The 16535-nt window shown below is 41.2% G+C and overlaps 1 protein-coding gene across 3 annotated transcripts in view; it reads left to right on the forward strand.

Moving 5' to 3' along the window:
* Positions 1–16535, forward strand: part of LOC311090791 (uncharacterized protein) — a gene marked incomplete at its 3' end in the record, with an annotated part of 54648 nt that overhangs the window by 8291 nt on the left and 29822 nt on the right. For all 3 annotated transcript variants that reach the window (XM_084126316.1, XM_084126317.1, XM_084126315.1), the window contains exon 2: positions 2028–2276. In XM_084126316.1, the coding sequence (XP_083982442.1) occupies positions 2192–2276 (85 nt within the window). In that variant the 5' untranslated portion in view covers positions 2028–2191. The remainder of the gene's footprint in view (positions 1–2027; positions 2277–16535) is intronic.

Consider the following 16535-nt stretch of genomic DNA (forward strand, 5'->3'; position numbering starts at 1 on the left):
GAAAGAACAGATAGCTAGCTAGCTAGATAGATAGATAGATAGATAGAAAGATAGATAGATAGATAGATAGATAGATAAAGGTTTAAAGAAAGAAAGAAAGAAAAAGAAAGATTAGTTAGAAAGATAGAAAGAAAAAGATAAGTTAGAAAGAAAGAAAGAATAGTTAGAAAGATAGATGGATAGATAGGTTAGAAAGAAAGAAAGGTTTGAAAGAAAGAAAGAAAAAGAAAGATTAGTTAGAAAGAAAGGAAGAAAGAAAGATTAGTTAGAAAGAAAGGAAGAAAGAAAGATTAGTTAGAAAGAAAGGAATAAAGAAAGATTAGTTAGAAAGAAAGAAAGAAAGAAAGAAAGACCATACTCATATGATAAACCATAGGCCTATATTTTTCTTTTGTGGAGTGTACTGCAGTGTGTTTGTTTTTTTGTGTGAAACACATCAACACACTGCCGCCTTACGCAAAACATGTCTTACAAATTTTAAATCAATGTATTGTTTTATATGAATGAGTGAGCAGGATAATTTTCACATCGTTTTGAAGCAAATATTCTAGGGTACATGATCCAGTTTTCAAAAGTCTGTGAACAAATATTCAGTATGGGTTTTATGGCCTTATTCCAGTGACTTACAATTTTTAAAAACTTTAAATAAATGTAATATTCTCAAAACTATAAACTTTTACATACACGCTGCTAACATATTATCGAAGCAGTTTGTGCTGGAAACGGTGTAATCAGATTTTTGCCATGAAAATGTTATACGTAACAGAAATAAGCACAAATGTCAGGGCATGTCAAGACTCCTCAAGGGCCCAGAAAACACCTCAGACCCCAGAGGGTTAAAGGCATTTGCTGTGCAGTGCCAAACTATGCTTTCTCGAATATTATCTTTCATGCAGTGTGCAATATAGCCGTTTGTGAAAGTAAAAAAGGGGTGCAAAAATCAAAGTGCATAACAAATTATTTTGCGGTGTGTACTTTGATCTTAACACCTTTAACCTTTATTATTTATTATTCTCAGGATACGTAATGTAAGTCGAGTCTGGCCTAAATTATAAGCACTTTGAATGCAAGACTTCCTGTGTTTTGTTCTTATTCAAAGTCTTGAATCAAAGCCTCTGTAGGCAGTTTTTGTAATCAATTACATTTCTTTTAATTGTTTACTAAGTCAAATGAAACGTCATCATTAAAGTATAAAACACAATAATCACACTTTCAGTCAAAGGTGTAGTCAGCTCTGGTCTTCTTGTCTTCAGTTTGGGGTTTTTTGTCATCAGCTCTGGGCTTCTAGGGTTTAATGAAATCGGCTCATCAGTCTTTTATACTCTTGTTGTTTGTGGCCTGAAGTTATGTTTTAATTTTCTTGATTGATGTAAGTTCCCAAAACTTCCAAGATCCTTCTCAAGGCAATCCCAGGTGCAAGCTGTCCGCCTTGTCATGTCCTTGAGCTCAAAGTAAACTCAACCAAGATGGCTGATTTCCTATTAAGGTTCTAGTAGTAGAACCGGAGTCTTTTGTGTCCTTGAGCGCACACACATAATCACACTTCTCTGCTAATAAATACTGTACATCTCTGCCAATACTGTATAAGGCATTTCTTAGAAACAAAATAAATAAGAAAATTTTAAGCAATGTATTATATTCAAAACATTGGCTAAATATTTGTAACAAAAATGTGTCTACAATAAACAAGGAGGAAGGGTAATTACATTTCATTGATATTATACAACAAAATAAAGGGATTGTCTCCTAAAAGGAGGAATCAATTTTGAACTGGGCGTTTCATTTCTGATTCGCAAACTGTACACCAATCAGAACAGACTGGACCATCTGACCAATCAGAACAGAGCAGGCTCGCTAAAAGGAGGGGCTTAAAGAGACAGAATCTTTGAACAAACTGTTTTTCATACTCTGAGAAATTAGGCTAGGTGATGTGCAATGTATATTGTGTGAAAATAAAGGCTATAATAGGGGCACTTTAAAGTAATCCAGTGAGTATAAATTCAGTAACTTGTTTTTGATTTTTCCAGATCTGGTCCTGTGGGCGTCAGTATCACACAGTGATCACAGTTCACACCTGCAGTGAAGCCCCTCCCACAACAATTCACCAATAAATACTGGGAATATTCCCATCATCCTACAAGAGAAGGACAAACTCCAGGAGTAGCATCTGAAATCTGTGTGACTGTTAAATATGGAGTTTATTAAAGAGGAGATTGAAGACATGAGTGATCCAGAACCATCCAGAATAAAACATGAAGAGACTGAGGAACAAATAGGTTGGTGTCCATTCTTGATTCTTCATTGTTGGTTGACTGTTGAGAAACATTAAGGTATCAAAGCTTCAGTTCAACAGATGTGGTTTCAGATTAATTCAGTTCAACAGATAAATGAAAGGGATGCACCGATACCACTTTTTCCAGAACGATACCGATACTTTCATTTTTGGTGCTCGCCGAGACGATACCGTAACCGATACCTGTATTTTCACTGCATTTATAATTTTTTAATTTATTGGTAGAGAAACCAAAAGAATGTAAATCATATTAGTTTGCTTAATTTGTTCATCAAATATATATTTCCTTAAGTTATTTTCATGCTTAATTAAGCCTGCTAAAATGCATTGTATGAGCTTCTGTTACTTTCACTCTTCATTCTATTGCTCATATTTTATCTTTCATTTAATAGTACAGCACATATTTAGAGCAGCTCCAGCAGGGCTCAGTGCTGAGGATTGGGTCAGTGGTTCAAATGTTTAGACACCAGTGAAATATGAATTCTTTATTCCAATTTTGATACTACAACAGAGGTCTACACTGGTCCAAAAATTCATGCCCAAACCCGAAGAGACCCATAATGTGCTACACCGAACCGACCCAGACCCGTCTAAAATTTCAAAAGCTGGACCCGGACCCGTGTAGATCCTGACTACATTCACGAGATATAACCGACTTTGTTTACTAGGCTACTCACCAAGGCAGACGTTTTTAGATAATTTTGTGTGAATTCATGAACAAGCATATATAGTGACAGCTGACAGACTTAAATTCAGTATTTGCGCACTGTATGAAGCTTCTAATTTTCTAAACATTTCATTAAGTTTTCATTAAAATTTTTATTAAACATGGACCTTTATGTTCATTAAAAATACTAATTATGCTATTGTATGCTCATTTAAATGTAAGCAACTAATTTAGACATGCAAACTGGGTGCTGGTGTGACGAGAAGTTCATGCTTGGCCAGATTCGGCTCGAAGTCGTTCATCTTCGGATGCGGAGCCGCGCGCGCTGTCACAAAAAAACCCGCGCACACCGCCAAGCGAAAATGTATGGGTTTTTTGCATGCGCACAACTGTTCTAGGCTTGTCAAAATGTAAATTTTGTGACAACCTGCTTCTCAAAACCCTCCGCTCTAGGCTCGCGTTTTTTGAGAAGGTACAAAGAGAAGATTTTATTCCTGCGCCCCAGTTTCTCAGTCTGGACTGTTCGGGGAGGCGTTCAACACTGTGGTTGACAAGTTTCGGGCCGCAAAATCCCAGTCGGCTGCCTTCAGGCAGTTTATGCCCAGGAGGGTTAGGCAATCTTCTAACCCCTCCCCGTCTCAACCCAGAGAACGTCCTTCTCATAGGACGGAGTTCACCGCTAGGAGGAGTGACTCGGCTCATCCCCCACCAGCTACGGTTTGGGGAACCTGCGGTCACCCGTTTCCCGTTCCGTTTTCTGTACTACAGCAGGAGATTTCGTCCCGTTCCTCCGAAGGAAGTCGAGCAAGGCTTCTTCAGCCGTTACTTCCTGGTCCCGAAGAAGGGCGGCGGTCTGACCTCCGCCGGCTGAATTTCTCCCTTTACAAAGGGAAATTCAGGATGTTGATGCTGAAAGCTATCATATCTCAAATTCGGGCAGGGGACTGGTTCGTGACAGTAGACCTGAAGGAAGCATATTTCCATATTCAGGTCGTACGGCGACACAGGAGGTTCCTCAGATTCGCCTTTGGAGAAAAGGCGTACCAGTACAGGGTCCTTCCTTTTGGTCTCGCTCTAGCGCCGAGAACGTTCACAAAGTGTATGGATGCTGCTCTGGCCCCATTGCAGCTCCAGGGCATCCCTATACTCAACTACCTGGACGATTGGCTCCTTTTAGCCCACTCCAGGGAATTAGTGACTCACCACAGGGACATTGTCCTTCGTCACATTCAGTCTCTCGGCTTGTGGTTAAACACAGATAAGAGTGTTCTTACCCAAGCTCAACGCACAGTTTTCTTAGGGGTGCGCCTGGATTCCGTTCTGATGCAGGCCCGTTTGGCTCCTGCCCGAATTTGCAGTCTTGTGACATGTTTGGCCCGCTTCACGCTCGGCCATCGTGTTTCTGTGGGCACTTGCCGCAGGCTTCTGGGGCTCATGGCCGCAGCCTCCCCTGTGCTACCCCTAGGGTTGCTCCACATGAGACCTTTTCTGTGGTGGATGAAGCTCTCAGGGGTCCGGTCCACAGGACCGGCTCTTCGCCTGTTGATGGTGTCGCGCAGTTGCTTCCACACCCTTTCAATCTGGCGGGACCCCCTATTCCTTCGGAAAGGGGTCGGCTTGGGTGCAGATTTCCGTCGTCAAATCATTACGACGGATGCCTCTCTGACCAGCTGGGGTGCGGTTTTCAAGGGCAGGCCAGCATGTGGGGTCTGGACTGGGGAGACTCTCTCTTGGCACATAAACAGCTTGGAGCTGAGAGCTGTTTCCCTGGCCCTTCTTCAGTTTCTCCCTTTTCTCGAAGGGCACCATGTCATTGTCAGAACAGACAATATGGTGGTAGTGTCCCATGTAAACCAGCAGGGGGGTTCATGGACAGGCATGCACGCCACCTCCTCCTGTGGTCTCAGGACAAGATCCTTTCACTGAGGGCAGTCCATGTCCCTGGGGTCCTGAACCTCGCAGCGGATTTTCTGTCGAGGCAGAAGCTCAGGTCGGGGGAATGGATGTTGAACCGCCGAACAGTAGCCCTGATTTGGGACGTGTTCAGAAAAGCAGAAGTGGACCTCTTTGCATCACAGGAGTCGTCCCAATGCCCACTTTGGTTCTCCCTGAGCCCCCCAGCACCGTTGGGGATAGATGCATTCACCCACCCATGGCCGATGCGGAAACTTTATGCATTCCTGCCCGTCAAGTTGATCCAGGCGGTTCTGTCCAGAGTGATGGAGTGCCCGTCTCCTACTTATAGCCCCATTCTGGCCGTCCCAGCCGTGGTTTTCGGAGCTGGTTCCCGGGAGATTCAGGTCAGGGAGGATCTACTATCCCAGCTTCAGGGCAGGATATGGCATCCTCGCCCCGACATTTGGAAGCTATGCGTATGGCCCATCAGAGGCCGCTAGCTTTGAACTTTGGTCTTCCCGCTGACGTCCAGGAGACCATTGCGAGTGCTAGAGCCCTTTCCACGAGAAGGCTGTATTCCTACAAGTGGAGGGTTTTTGAGGGTTTTTGAGGTGTTCGGCACACGCTAGGGACCAGGGTGGGAATTATGTAATTTTAGGGGCAAGGCCATTTGACCTCCACCTTTTTTTTTTTTTTTAGGGGCACCAAGGCCATATGACAGGGCACAAAGGCCATCGTACAATTCGATGGTTTTCCCATTCAGATTGATACCATAACATCCTAATTTGGAATAAGACATGGATTATGACTTTTTTAATTTAAAAAAACATTTTTTAATGAGAGAGAGAGAGAGCGCCATTACATCCAGAAGGTATACACCCTCACACAACAATAGAAACAACATAAATGCCAATAAAAGCATTCAGAAATACCACAAATGCCAATAAAAGCATTCAGAAACAACACAAATGCCAATAAAAGCATTTAGAAACAACACAAATGCCAATAAATTAATAATTTCCTGCATTGTCGAACGCTCTTCTTCATGTGTTTCAAATATGGACTATAATGTTCAGTAGAGCGCCCTCAGGCTGCTGGTATGAATTGAAAACACAGCACATCAGTATACAGCGCTCATAATGATTACATCGACGCATTTGGCTATAAATTCAATAAAATATTATTCCTGTCAATAGAAATCTGATGTAAACTGAGAATATATCAATATTTCTCCAAATCTGCACACTTTTGAGCTAAAAGCCGTGAGGGACGTTGTTTTGTGAATCGCTGTCATGACGACAGCACAGGAGTTTTTTATGAATGGGAGCGTCTGACGCTCATAATTCATATTAAAGGTATCGACTCATTTTTGCATTTCATAACTCCTGACACAAATTAAGACATAACTGTCAATATAGATTTCTCAGAATACAATAGTGGTCAAATACTGAAACGTGAGTCTTATATCTTTTTAATGATGTAAGTTATAGTTTGTCAAGGTAATAACATTAAATCTTATAGTAACTTTGAACTATTAAAAAAAAAACGCTTCAGTGCGCCGACGCCGTTACCTCTGGAACCTTGCATAGGGCCCTTTTCTGAAAAGGGCACTTATCTACTAGCAAATAGATTTTGATATTTTTAGGTCAAACCGTTCTTGTCTGTCAGTCATATAATGCAGGTCTATGGTCACGATCTCAAAGAGCATCCACAGAGTCCAAATTAAAACAATTCCCCATCGTCCAAATTAAACAATTCCCCATCGTAAGTACACATTGATGGCCTAAGACACGAAACGAGCAGTTTGTGTGAGAAAACGAACAGTATTTATATCGTTTTTACCTCTTGTAACACAGCGACGTCCAAGTGATCTGAGGGCGCCCGCGCTTCCTGCTGTGTGACGTGTGCGCAGACTGGTGCATAGATAGACATATAGATTTCGCCTTGGCTACGGCAGTTCATGAACGAATGCCGTAGCCAAGGTGAAATCTAGTGTATATATCTATGCACCAGTGTCGACAACAGAGTGTCGTTCTTCTGTTGGTGCTGACGTTACATGCTTCTTGCACTGCTGTTTTGATGCGTGAGATCATCGATGTGATTATGACACTGCACCTGCGCGAATCCACAAACTAATTGAAGTTCAGAGACTACTTGGGTGGAACTTGGACAGGTCCAGGGCACACAGGCCACTGTGGCCGTACGATGATTTTTTTTTCACGGGGCATGAAGGCCAAAGTGTAGGGCAACGGCGGCCATGGCCGCGTGGCCGCGGTATAATTCCCACCCTGCTAGGGACCCAGTCAGCTGCCCAGTGGGTTCAGTGCTGGAATTCCTACAGGAGAAGTTTGCTTCTGGAGTGGCCACTACCACTCTGAGAGTATACGTTGCTGCTATTGCCGCTCATAGAGAGTCGGATGAGATCCCCCTGGGTAAACTGAGGTTAGTCTCGGCATTTATGCGTGGGTTTAGGCACCTGAAACCAGCACGCTCCCCTGGAATTCCCTCTTAGGACCTGTCAGTCGTCCTGGAGGGCTTAACGGAGGCTCCCTTTGTGCCCTTGGAGTCAGCTCCGGAGCGGATTCTGACTCTCAAGGTTACTCTTTTGTTAGCTTTGACTTCGTTGAAGCAGGTGGGGGATTTGCAAGCTCTTTCTGTTAACGAGACATGTATAGACTTCACTCCTGGTCTGGTCAGGGTGACTTTAAGACAGAGACCAGGATATGTGCCCAAAGTATTGTCCACAGCATTTCGCTCTCAGGTTATTAACCTCACTCTTTCCATCCTCCTCCTTTTGTTTCTGAGGAGGACAGGAAACTTAATTTGCTCTGCCCTGTCCGAGCATTGAAGATATATGTGGATCGCTCTGGCAGTTGGAGAAAATCTAACCAGCTCTTGGTATGTTTTGGTGCTGGCCGCATCAAAGCAGAGAATTTCCCACTGGGTTACAGAGGCTATTTCACTGGCATATGAGGTGCACGGTCTGACTTCACCTCTTAGCATCAGGGCACATTCCATCAGAAGTGTGGCTTCCTCTCAAGCACTTTTTAGAGGGGCCCTCCTGGAAGACATTTGTGTGGCGGCAGGCTGGTCCTCTCCGCACACTTTTGTCAGATTCTACAGTTTGGATCTTGACATTACTCCAGGTTCCCAAGTTTTATCTGCTTGAACCAGTCGTGTGAGTTATCTGGTCATTGTACTAGTTACGGCAGCGCTATAGCTTGGCGAGTTTGGTATTTCGTTCCCACTGTGTCTTAAGCTACGCAGCTTTGAGTGAACCTATGAAAGAGAACGTCTCTGGTTACTAATGTAACCTATGTTCTCTGAATAGGGAACGAAACGCTGCGTTCGCTGCCAAGCTCCTCGCGCTGCCGGCAAACGTATTTTTTCTGCAGAGAAATCTGAGGAGCAGATGGCGTGCGTGCATATATAATGTGACGACGTAAGAGCGTCGGGGCGGCGCCCACGTCATCAGCCAATAAATTGGCGTGATTCTATAAGGGCTTCAGACAATCGGCACACCCAGAGGGCGTTCCCACTGCGTCTTAAGCTATGCAGCGTCTCGTTCCCTATTCAGAGAACATAGGTTACATCAGTAACCAGAGCCGTTTTCGGGGCGCGCGCTTTGAAAGTTTAGTTCATGGAACTTCTTGACCTACACACGTCCTGTAATAATGTAGGGAAGCATTCGTTATACATAAATCAGGCAACAGTTCATGTTTTACTTGTATATATACGATTTAGTTTTAATCCAAATAACACGTGCTGAGTGAACGATCAGCAATCAAGAGCATTCAACAGAAGTGCTCGGTCTCTCTCTCTCTCTCTCTCTCTCTCTCTCTCTCTCTCTCTCTCTCTCTCTCTCTCTCTCTCTCTCTACCTACATCATGCCTCGTTTGACTTTCTTTGCCATTGACATTCGACTGAACTACAAACTTTCCACTTTCGTCTGTGAAAAGTGATGCGCTCGACCAGCTCGCGTGTCTGTGCCGCTGCGTTACTATATTTTGTTTATTATTCCACTAATAAGTTTACTTCATAGACAGCCTTCTTTTTTATCCCCATTATACACTCTGTTGTCTGTGTTTCTTTGTCTGGACAGAAACACTGTACACATGCTGCCTGTTATCGGTTGTTGGTATCTGAGCATTGTAGCGTTTATACGCCCACGTATAAATATTATTAATTATTATTCATAACGAATTATGATCAATAATTAATAATTTAATTATTTTCAATTATTTACTGTAACAGAATCAATAATATGATAATTTATCAGTTCATCCAATGAACAGAAAGCATAAACAATTATTAACTCTAGGAAATATAATATCTTCCTGGCCAAGAAAGAATAACCCCCTAACAGTAAATTAAGAAATAGGGTAACAGCATAGGTAATAGGGATGCTCATTTCGATTAATTTTCCCGACCGACAACCGCCGCTCGTTAATCGATTATTAACCGTTAACTGATAAGATTATAATATTGAATTGACAGCCGATCTCACCAATCATAATCCGCCATTTAAAGCAGTCAGGAGAGATAACATTAGCTAGCAGATTAACATGGGAGGATTTGAACTTGAAAAACGGAATGTAAGTTACTGACGCCTTTCCGCGGTTTAAAACAACATTCCTTCTTATGTTCATTCATGTTTATTTGATGCTATAGAAGGAAGAGATGATCGGTTCACGTGCAGCTTTAACGGATGCTCTACAGCGATCTGTCAGACACATTTAAGAGCCACAAAACGGTATGTACTGTAGCCTATTGTATCGTTTAAATTTATTTTAAAAAATGACCAAATTTGAAAGGTGAGACTTTGTTTCATATGCTTAATATCAGAAGTAACCGAAAAGTAACCTGGTCTGTCAGCGTGTTGTCAGTCTCCTCTCTGCTCCGCGATGTATTTTTCACTGCGTGAGAACATGGTGTACGTGAGAGCAGCGTAGCTTGTCGGACATAGCGACAGTAACTAAGGGGGGCGGGTCTTTGCGAAGGGTCAATTGCATTACATACAAATAAAATGGACGCGTATCTGTGACCCTTTAAAAAAAAAAAAAGTTTTTATCAAAGGTTTTATTTTAACGTGCAAAGTGCAAACAGCAGCATACAGAACAGATCAACAACAGAACCTGGATTCAGTTTAAATGTTCACGCACCTGCAGCATTTCTGACAGTGAGAGAAAAACAGAATAAAATAATCCAAATAAAAAACAAAATAGGCCTACACTAAATATATTTTTTAAACTTAAATAATTAACAAATTAAGATGACAAAAAGAAAACACTGAATCCGTTTGAACAAAGCTTTCGAAATTTTTAATTTTTATTTAAAAAAAGCAACATCAACGTGATGTGGGGTCAGTCTGGAGCGCAGCCTGTTGACAGTTAGACCCGCGGCAGAAAACACCCTCTCCGATGGGACGGATGTCCCGGGAATACACAGGTCTCGAGACGTGTGTGGTTGCGCGTGTCGACCATAGACTGTAAAAAAGGTGTCGACGCGCTCCGTGAGTTAATAAATATAAGCTATAAAGTATTTTATTTTTAAACCATGCAGCAAACTGAAAAAAAAGAATATTAAAAAAAACGTTTTAAACCGTTTAACTGATAGTATTAATCGGTCAAAATTTTTACTTTCGGTTAACGGTTAAACGGTCAATATGAGCATCCCTAATAGGTAACTTTTGATCGAAGTTCAAGACAATAAAATTTGATAAGCACATACACAAGCAATCTCTTTTCAAATACAAACAATACTTTATTGATTATATACTAACACGTACAGCTAATGTCTAACACAAACACACACACACGCACACACACACACACACATTCATACGAGTTGCAGAAAGGAAGAGAGTGAGGAAAGAGTGGGTTTAAGAGTGAAAGGATGAAATCTCACGATTCCATAATGCACTTAGACATGACCTGAACGAACCATCAAACATTAATTTAACCCTTCTATCGTTTTAGGCAGGTTATTAAAGTTATATAAATACACCAGTTTAGCTTTCAGTCTGGAGGTTACTTGCTTGTCTTCTCGTTCCTTTTTGGGAATTCCCTTCGTTGCGTAACAGAGGGTTCCCCCGGGTTCGTTCGTCGGCTGTGGTCTCCTTGTGCATGGATAGATGGGGCGAGAACCAGTCACGTGTGGCTGGCGGTTGCTGATGGTTGAATGAGTCTTTGAAGTTGAAAGCGTGCGTTGCAGCCGCGAATCGTGGAACGAAACTTTGCAGAAAATTAATTCAAACTCTCTACTTCCTGCCGAACAAAACAGAAGATTGGTTCAGAACGTCAAATGATCCTCATCACTCTGGCTATTTAAAAGAGCCTCCCCCAACACTAACTAAATAACTGGTCAATGGCTAGCTTTGTGGCCAACTACGGACTGGTTAAGATAAAGACAGTGTCCTCACAGTCCAGAGCCATAAGTCACCCATCCTGGCGCCACAGAGTCTGCAAAAGACCCTTCTAATGACCAAACCAACGAAAACCCCCCAACTAAGAACCTTTATGAGCCCAGCTAAAGGAAGAACTTGTCAATATGAGGGGGTTTTTAAAAGACAAATTGGTTCAGAAATGACACCACAGCATTCCTGACCCCTCCTCCTTAAGACCTCTGAACAAAACAAACAGAGTTCTGTCTCTTCAAACCAGAAAACTGATTCTTACCAATAAACTACATAAAATCATTTAAGAACAATTCTCAATGGACTTACAATCAAACAATCACGCAACTACATAATCCTGTGTGTTTCCACCACTTATATGCATATTCTAATAAGATATGCTTTAATCCCATATAATTCATGTAATTGTTATAATTATTAGGTGTGTGAATGACAGTGTGTACTGTTTCATATCAATGCTATCTTACGAACACAACTAGCAAGATGGCTTGAATGATATCGGTGTAATATGTTTTGATCTTCTTTTAATTAGAAATCATGTCTAAACTGTGGCCTCTGTCCTCTCTGCTTAAAAGTTAGAGAACACACCAACACTCCAGATTTACGATGAGACAAAGCCAGTGTCTAATTGGTCCGCTCTCTTCAGGAGGGGGGACAAACTTTTAGTTAAATCCTTAGACCCCAAAAACTAAGCTCTCTCTCTCGCTGCTCTAAAAGCTCTAAGCTCTCTAAGTTCCGGCAGACTAGTACCATGTAACAAACAAGCAGAAATAACCCAAATCAAGATCTGTAGAACATGGGTTAAACAGTTTCATTCAAGCCGTCTTACTACTCTCGTCTAAGTCTTCTTTTCTTTTCTAAGTCTTCCTTTATTTTCCGATTGAAAGTCTCGGTTTTAAGTTAAGTTTTGCTGCAAAGTTTCGTTCCACGATTCGCGGCTGCAACGCACGCTTTCAACTTCAAAGACTCATTCAACCATCAGCAACCGCCAGCCACACGTGACTGGTTCTCGCCCCATCTATCCATGCACAAGGAGACCACAGCCGACGAACGAACCCGGGGGAACCCTCTGTTACGCAACGAAGGGAATTCCCAAAAAGGAACGAGAAGACAAGCAAGTAACCTCCAGACTGAAAGCTAAACTGGTGTATTTATATAACTTTAATAACCTGCCTAAAACGATAGAAGGGTTAAATTAATGTTTGATGGTTCGTTCAGGTCATGTCTAAGTGCATTATGGAATCGTGAGATTTCATCCTTTCACTCTTAAACCCACTCTTTCCTCACTCTCTTCCTTTCTGCAACTCGTATGAATGTGTGTGTGTGTGTGTGCGTGTGTGTGTGTTTGTGTTAGACATTAGCTGTACGTGTTAGTATATAATCAATAAAGTATTGTTTGTATTTGAAAAGAGATTGCTTGTGTATGTGCTTATCAAATTTTATTGTCTTGAACTTCGATCAAAAGTTACCTATGCTGTTACCCTATTTCTTAATTTACTGTTAGGGGGTTATTCTTTCTTGGCCAGGAAGATATTATATTTCCTAGAGTTAATAATTGTTTATGCTTTCTGTTCATTGGATGAACTGATAAATTATCATATTATTGATTCTGTTACAGTAAATAATTGAAAATAATTAAATTATTAATTATTGATCATAATTCGTTATGAATAATAATTAATAATATTTATACGTGGGCGTATAAACGCTACATTAATGGTGGAGAATGCGGGCAGTTTAACCTAAAATTGTAAGCATATACGAAGTAATTATCTTTTCGAGAGAGATCCGGACCTCTGAGTCTGTGTGTGACGTATGCAGCGCGCGCCGCGCGCTCTGTTTTGAATGAATGTCTGCTGAGTGAATACAAGAGAGAGCTGTTACTCTAGTCTAATCTGCCTCCCTAATTTATTTTATTTTAATTTTTAACTTGAACTGCAGTAAGTGAAGATATAAGATCTCACACAACAATAAGGTAAGAAATTGGGCGTGTTCCCCGATTTCTGAATAATTAGCTTAAGACGTCTGCGTGTTCCAGAGTCTTTCAAATAGAGCTAACGTTATAACATGTGTGTTTGTATCAGTCAGAGAGCTGAATGAAATTAAAACTGCAGTAATTAAAATAACCCTGTAAAGGACGAATGAGCGTGTTCCTCATAAAAGTCCTTTGACTCAGTGCGTGTTCCACTGGGACGAATATTCTCCTCACAGATTAGTCTTTATTTATCAGGTTGTCTGTGCGTGTCCCACGGCAATCCCCGTGATAAACTATATTATCTGTGTCTGTTCAATTAATTCTCATGTAAACACTGCGTATGTCCGAGTGTAGTTGAATAGGCATTATTTAAAGTTGTGTTCAAGTAAAGCTTGACGTTGAAACTCAACCAACAGTTAAAAACCCTGTTGTTTTTGCGTGCTCAGATAACATTGCACAGAGACGATCCACTGAGATCGTTATTCCATCTATTATACAGCGAAAAGCTGCTGTTGCTTCCTTTAAAGTTAAAACTCACTCTAAAAAAAAAAAAAGAAGGAAAAACTGAGTGAAGCCCCACATCGTAAAACAGCTACGAGTGGCGTCCCATTTGTACAGGTTGAAATGCGCCGACATTTCACGTAATATTATCAATCGACGTGCATATTCTTTGAACATTGTTTGAAATGTGCCGACATTTCATGTAATATGCATTACTGTTTACGAGCTGCAATTCACAACTTCGCCCACTAGAGTTTGTTTTGTCGCCATAGTTACAATCGTGACACGGAAGTCTTAACCAACGCTTCCGGGGGAACTCGGACCCCACAGGAAAGCCCGTCTGGCCACAGTGTAAACAAACTGAAACAAACCCATTTGTGGCTAAGCTAAGCTAAGCTAAAGCTAAGCTAGGTAGTTGTTTACATTGAGGCCTAACCTATACTAAAGCCTTAAGCATTATTTACGGTTGTCATTGACAGTGGTTAAATACAGTGTCTGTTTGAACAACGTTAAAGGGATTTAACCATTTAAACACCTTGATGTTTACACCTGTTGGTCTTTTCTTCTTTCCTATTTTACCTGTCTCATATTATACTTTACCCATATTTTTCTGCGAAAAGGAAATTTCGGTTCACAATTATTAATTTCATTTACCTGCATTTTACTTGAAAAGAAAATACTGGTTTATGATTATTAATTGTCAAATTTTAATTTGATTTAAAAAGGGTTTAAATTCTATTTTCCTAAACAGGTAATTTCTAATGATTTCTCGATTTATTTTTAATAAATCTAATTTCATAATTTTTCCTAATTTCTAAAATTCTCTTTTAGATTTAATCACTTCAGGTGAATACATTTTTGAACTTTGAAAGCTTGGGAGTAACACACCTGAGCCTCAATAGGAGACATTGGTATCTCACTACAAGTGTCAAATAAATCAGAGATAACCCTCTCTTACAAAGTTTTATTTTTGAATGTTTAGTTGTTGGCAACTATCAATTCTACACTCGTAGTTCGACACAAAGGCTTCAGAGCCATTTGTGGACCCAATCTCCTTTCACTCCTTCCTCTTCCTTCTTTACACGTCTTTCCTGTTCTGTCCTGCTTTATTCCATCCCCTTTCTTCACATTTGTAGGAAACAAACCTGGAAGAACCATCAATCGAGTCTAAAGAAAGAGAAAGATAATTTTTCGAAAGAAAACAATTAATAGGTATTTGATTTGTAATCAAACCCTCTCTTGTTCTCCATACTCTCTCTGTTTTGTAAACACAATTTACAATTTAACATCTTATCCAAGATAAATTAACAGAGACAAGTGTTGAGCAACTGTCGCCTTCATAGCATCCCAGCTGTAAGCAGTCCAACTGACGGTGTGTGGTGTCAATCCTGTAAAACTCGGAAAAAGGTATCAGCATTATTATTGTATTATTTTTCCTTGTAAACATAAACAATAATATTGTTTACCTTTCTGGAAACAGATTCTCACCGATAGGCAGCATTTATGAGAAAAATAATATTTCTCCTACTTAAGAATTTTCTTTCTTGTTTTAGTGAAATTGGTTTTAACCTCTCTCTCTTTTCCCCTTTCTCAGTTGAGTGAAACATCACGAGTTTAAACCAGTTTTTCATTGATAGGAAATATTTATAAAAATATTTCTCCCACTGAAAAAAAAAAAAAAATCCTTGCAATTGAGATTTGTTTTAACCTTTTCTCTCTCTTTCTCTCACTTAGTTGAGTGACAAAGTTTCCACATCACTAGCCTACCTGTCTACACTGAGACCAACACTTAGACATTACAACACTTCACTATTGTTGTACAGTCACTGAAACGACACTTAGCTGTTCAACCACATAGGCTTACACCCCACACAGATCTGTGTCAGTCTCTTCACCCCAGCGTGCCAACATGCCGTGGACGACAAACCCCACCGACGTGGACGCCTGGCTCAGAGGCATTACGGACTGCCTCACACCAAAGACAATTGAACTGTTATTATTTTTAATAATAATCATAATTCTGAGAAGATTCCTGACACATGATTCAAGCCAGAATCAAAACCACAACCACGTGGAACTAACCAAGATTATCTGTTCCCTAAGCAATGCCTTCACAGCCCAGCTGACACTAAGCGACAAGCACATCACCCACCTTCGGGAGGAGCTGACACGTGCCCAGAGCCGCATGGACAAGCTGGAAGTGAAAGTCCAGGACGACTTCAAGCGTCAGACCACTGAGTTCCTGAGGGAGCTGATGCACACCCAACGCTGCACAGACCAGCTCAAAGCGAAAGCTCAAGTGCCTGACGAAGTGGAGCAAGAAACAAAGAAACAAGTTGACAAGCTCCAAGAAGCCCTTGCAGCCACTGAAAGTGACAAACAAGAATTAAAGACTGTCCAGAAACACCTGGTAAACCAACTCCAGTCTGCTGAACATCAGCTAGAGAAAGCTAAAGCTGACATTGAAGATAAGAACTCTGAAATTAATGCTCTGAAAGACCACCTGGAAAGATGCAATGCTGAAATCAACCATCTGACCCAACAGCGAGATGACGTCAACGACGAGCTCTACGCGGTCAGAGATGAACTCCAGCACATTTTCCAACAGAAACCAGAGCCAAGAAGGGAGAGACCTCCCTCAGCATCACCACTGCCGAGCAGGACAGAGTCCTCCATCCAAGAACTGCCATACAGTGAAAGAAGTGAATGGCCACAACCCAAAACGTCACAGGCCTTCACCACAGAACCGTTCACTGCCAACAAGCAACGAGAGCTCATCCAGGCAGAC

The sequence above is a fragment of the Abramis brama genome, assembly GCF_963993115.1.
Source record: "Abramis brama genome assembly, chromosome: 10".
NCBI lineage: Eukaryota > Metazoa > Chordata > Actinopteri > Cypriniformes > Leuciscidae > Abramis > Abramis brama.